We start from the raw sequence: 4,744 nt of genomic DNA, 5'->3' as shown, positions 1-4,744 counted from the left end.
ATTTGCCAATCCGTGAATGATAATGTCCGTTGTAGGAACAGGAGGATCAGCTATATACATTAATGTCGTTTGGCAGTAGACCTGCAAATAAGGTAAACACTTCCATAACATAATGTTGTTGTATTATTTTTCCGTATAATGACGTAGTTTGCATAATATATGTAATCTGTGTTGCGAATTTGGCATAAGGTTCATGGTGAAATTGATTGTAATAAATTAATGTAATGAATTAGTTGCATATCTTGATCAGCAATTTTGAAATGAACATTCGGTTTTACTTTGCAGAACCTACACAAAACATATTATTACATTCATTAATTTCAGTTGACTTAATTTTTGTTCGACCACGACGTAAAAGGTTATTATATATTCATCACACAAAAAGTAAATGTAGACCTTTTGGATTGTTTTCCACTATGGGCGACATGCAATGTTTTGTCAACACACAGAAAAGCCCCCCCCCCCCCCACACACACACACACAAACCCTGATATTTACACACACCAATATTTTTAACTTACTAATTTTTATTCTGCATTTATGTGACAAATATGGATTATATATTTTTGGTAAGCATCGCAGAACTTGCACCAGATTTAACTTAATGCCTCTCATAATGGCAAAACCAAAGATTTTGGGTCCTACACACATTGTTGCAATGCAAAATTCTATGAACCTACAGCTATTATACATGATGTACCCCTGAATTGGAAAATTAATCTGGAAGAAATTTGAAGCTTACAGAGATAAGATATTACATAATTATTGAAAAATCATTAAATATGAAAATTAACAATTTAGCTAATAAGTTACATCATCAAGCCTTAATTACACATGCACGTCTTTTCCATCAATGCATGTACTAAATTATCTTCTTGTATTGTATAGAAATTGCATGATTATTTATGCAAATTACACATCCCAATTAAAAAGAACATAAACAACTACATCAAACACATAAATTTTAATTTGTTATGGTTGATTGATGTACCAGGTTAAATGAATTTTCAAGTTTGCATATGCCGAATTATATGGAATTTGCAGCGTGCGTTCCGAAGATATTACTTAATTACTGAAGATCGTCAATTTTTCAAATTACTCATTAAAAGTAAAACCTATGTCAATGGAGATATGAAAATCTTAATGATTGACATATCTACCGAATTATATGAAATCTGAAGTTTGCATCCTCAAAAAAAAAGATGCCTAAGCACCGAAAATAATTAATTGTGCAATTTACTCATTATGTTAAACAATATGCTATCAGGCTTTAATGGATAAGTCTCCCTTTTTATGGTTGCTGATGGTGTCAAATTATATGGAATATCAATTGTAGGTTCTTAAGTTATAGTTTAATTACTGAAACTAATTAATTATGCAAAATTGCTCATTAAAAGTAAAACAGTATGCTAACAGGCTTTAATGGATAAGTGTGCTTTGTTATGGTTGCTGGATGTGACAAATTATATGAATTTCAAGAGTGGTTTCTTAAGTTACAGCTTAATTACTGAAAATAATTGGTGGAATAATGATTGTCTTATGACGCGAAATAGACAACGTTTTTGGTTTAATATTTGGAAATCTTGTGACAGACCTCGTATAGGTCAAATTTATGTCAAAAATAATGTTTCATTTCTTCGCTATATGTTTGACATGCAATACTGTCTTAAGAAATCTGAAAATATCTCGTATGTCAGATGGGCTGATGGACAGTGTCAGACAGCTTTTATATGCGAAGGATTCAGTGTTGTCAAATTCTTAGCATGAAGAACAAATCATAAATACTAACACGTGAAAACTTCTGAATAAAAAACCTCGACACATACAGAGAAAGGGGAATAAACCCCAAACAATAGCAACTGTTTTGATTACCATTTTGTGTCATGTGACTGGACATAAGCAATACTTAGTATGATGGACTGGGCCTACTTAGGCAGCTTAATTAACAATTAATTAAGCTAATTAGTCATTAGCTTAGCAAACCTGAGTGAAACGTCTTGGCCAGAAATAATAATAATAATAATATTTATTTCTTAAAAAAACAAACGCTTTCCATGTAAAAACATCTAAAAGCACCTTACAGCACTAAGATACCATTAAAACACAATACATCAGAGAAAGTGAATAAAACAATCATACAGTAAAAAGGTATGTTTTAAGATTCGATTTAAAAATATTAAAATTTTCACTCGAACGGAGTGCAACAGGCAACCGATTCCACAAACGTGGAGCACATGACGAAAAGGCCCTGTCACCATAAAACACCGCGTTGACTACGTATACGGGCTGCTGTAATGTTTTTGCTCCTGCTGTAGTAGATCGAAGGGTGCGGCCAGGAGAACGAACATTCAAGAGGTCACTAAGGTACACAGGTGTCCTATTATTTAAAACTTTATAAGTTAAACACATAATTTTAAATTCAACCCGTTTCTGTAAGGGAAGCCAATGCATCATATTGAGTACTGGTGTAATATGTTCCGATTTCCTTGTTTTGGTTACTAATCGTGCAGCAGCATTCTGAATGGACTGTAATTTAGTGACGTGATACCTTTGCAGGCCATAAAGCAGACTATTGCAGTAATCAAGCCTAGAAGTAACAAAAGCATGGACCAATGTTTCTGTTGATCGTTGGTCTAAAAGATTACGGATTTTACTGATCCTCCACAAAGCAAAAGATGCTGATTTGCACACACTTGAAACGTGTGGTACCATCGTCATCGAAACATCAAATGTGACACCAAGGTCACGAACTATTGGAGAAGAATGCACACTGACGCCTCCAACATGTACATCACACTCCCGTGGTCGGTCCCCACTACCAAACTTAGAGGAGAATCTAATAACTCCAGTTCTGCTATCGTTAAGTGCTAGCATGTTATCATTCATCCACTGTCTAATTTCACTGATACAATTACCAATTTTTGCACTCGGACACTATCACGGGAGCAAACGATGTACAGTTGAGAGTCGTCAGCATAAAACATACTCTCCAAACCGTGTTTCAGTATAATGATGTCCTCAAGAGGGAGAACTAAAAAGCACAGGTCCAAGGACAGAACCCTGAGGAACACCGCAATCAAGTGGTTGTGCTTCTGACATCATCGACCCAACACTTACTCTCATTGTTCTATCTTGTAAATATGAAATAATCCAGTTGAGTACAGCACCATGAATGCCGAACCTATTACGCAATCTATGTATCAAAATGCTATGGTCGATGGTGTCGAAAGCAGCTGACAAATCAAGTAGAATTAAAATAACATCATCCCGGCGATCAAGGGCCCGTAGCACGTCCTTTTGGACTAGAATGATTGCCGTTTCAGTACTATGGCCCTCACGATACGCTGACTGTCATTTTGCATATAAGTTGTTACTACATAGATACGAATTGAGTTGAATCAAAACGGATTTCTCAATCAACTTAGAAATATATGTCAAATTTGGTCGATAATTTTTCAAGACATTTTTGTCAAGACCTGACTTCTTCAGTAAAGGGCGGACAATTGCTGATTTACAAGAGTGTGGAAATTCACCAGACTTAAGTGAAGCATTGATAATACCTGTTATTGCTGGAGAGACTTGATGCAAACAATGTTTTATCAGTACTGTTGGTATGGGATCGTGCCATGATGAATTAGTTGGTAATGAACTTATGAGTTTCTCAACAAAGTCAATAGTTACAGTTTCAAAAGAACATAGACTAAAACTTGAGTCTACAAGAAGGTCAGATGGTGGAACAGATACCAAAGTCTCACGAATCTTTTCAATCTTGGAACGGAAGAAATTTGCGAAGGCATCAGGTAGTTTATTTGAGTCTAATTCCGGTAAGTTTGAAGCCAGTGCACCCTTAGTGCCTGCAATGTCATAAATTATTCGAAATAAACGCTTGGTATCGGCACCAGCTATGCGATTGCAATGATAGAATGAATATGCGTCATGCAACTTGGCCATATACACATTTTGAGCAGATTTAAACATTTGCTCATGGACAACTAGGCCTGTCTTCCTCCATTGCCTTTCTGACTGACGAAGTTTTTGACGTGTCAATAGCAATTCTTCTGTGAACCATGGAGCGCGGGCTTTATCCAAAACCTGTTTGTTATAAACAGGTGCAACCTTATTAATGACTGTAGTCATCACATTGTTGTATGCGGTAACAAGTTCAGTAGCGCTCATGTCAGCTTCTGAAAGACTCGATAATGATGATGATGCAATTTTATGTTGGAGAACACTTGTGTCAATATTAGCCAATTTCCTCGAAGATTGGAGAATCTTTCGTGGGCGTGGTCGCGTAAATGTAGATGAAAAGTGAAGAGCAGCATGGTCAGATGGCAAGATCCAATCAAATTTTATTTCATTTACACAAGGGTCAGTTGTCCGAGTGATAATCAGATCCAATGTATGACCCTTGCTATGTGTTGGACCAATCACATGTTGAGTGAGTCCCATTGAATCAAGAAAATCAGAGAACTTTTGCTGTCGGGATTTGCAGGATTGCCAACATGAATGTTGAAATCACCCACGATGAGTAGTCTCCCATTTGCGCAAATCACATTTTCTAAGAGGGTGGACAATTCTTCTATAAAGTCATTGATTGTTCCTTTGGGTGGCCGATAAACAACTAGAAGATGAACTAAAGATGACGAAAAGTTAATGTTACCATCAATGACCTCAAAACACTTGAACGGCAATACCTTGTTTAGGACGAATTTCAAGTTAGACTTAAAAATGACAGCCGTGCCTC

At 36.2% G+C, this 4,744-nt stretch overlaps 1 protein-coding gene across 1 annotated transcript; it reads right to left on the bottom strand.

Moving 5' to 3' along the window:
* Positions 1 to 3,351: 3,351 nt before the first annotated feature.
* LOC144432736 (uncharacterized) lies at positions 3,352 to 4,449 on the bottom strand. Its single transcript, XM_078121007.1, has one exon. The coding sequence runs from the start codon at positions 4,447 to 4,449 to the stop codon at positions 3,352 to 3,354; it is 1,098 nt and encodes a 365-aa protein (XP_077977133.1).
* Positions 4,450 to 4,744: the final 295 nt, after the last annotated feature.

Source organism: Glandiceps talaboti, chromosome 3 (assembly GCF_964340395.1).
Source record: "Glandiceps talaboti chromosome 3, keGlaTala1.1, whole genome shotgun sequence".
In the NCBI taxonomy this organism is placed as follows: domain Eukaryota; kingdom Metazoa; phylum Hemichordata; class Enteropneusta; family Spengelidae; genus Glandiceps; species Glandiceps talaboti.
The sequence above is the reverse complement of the archived record's forward strand: the minus strand, read 5'-3'. Positions and strand labels throughout refer to the sequence as shown.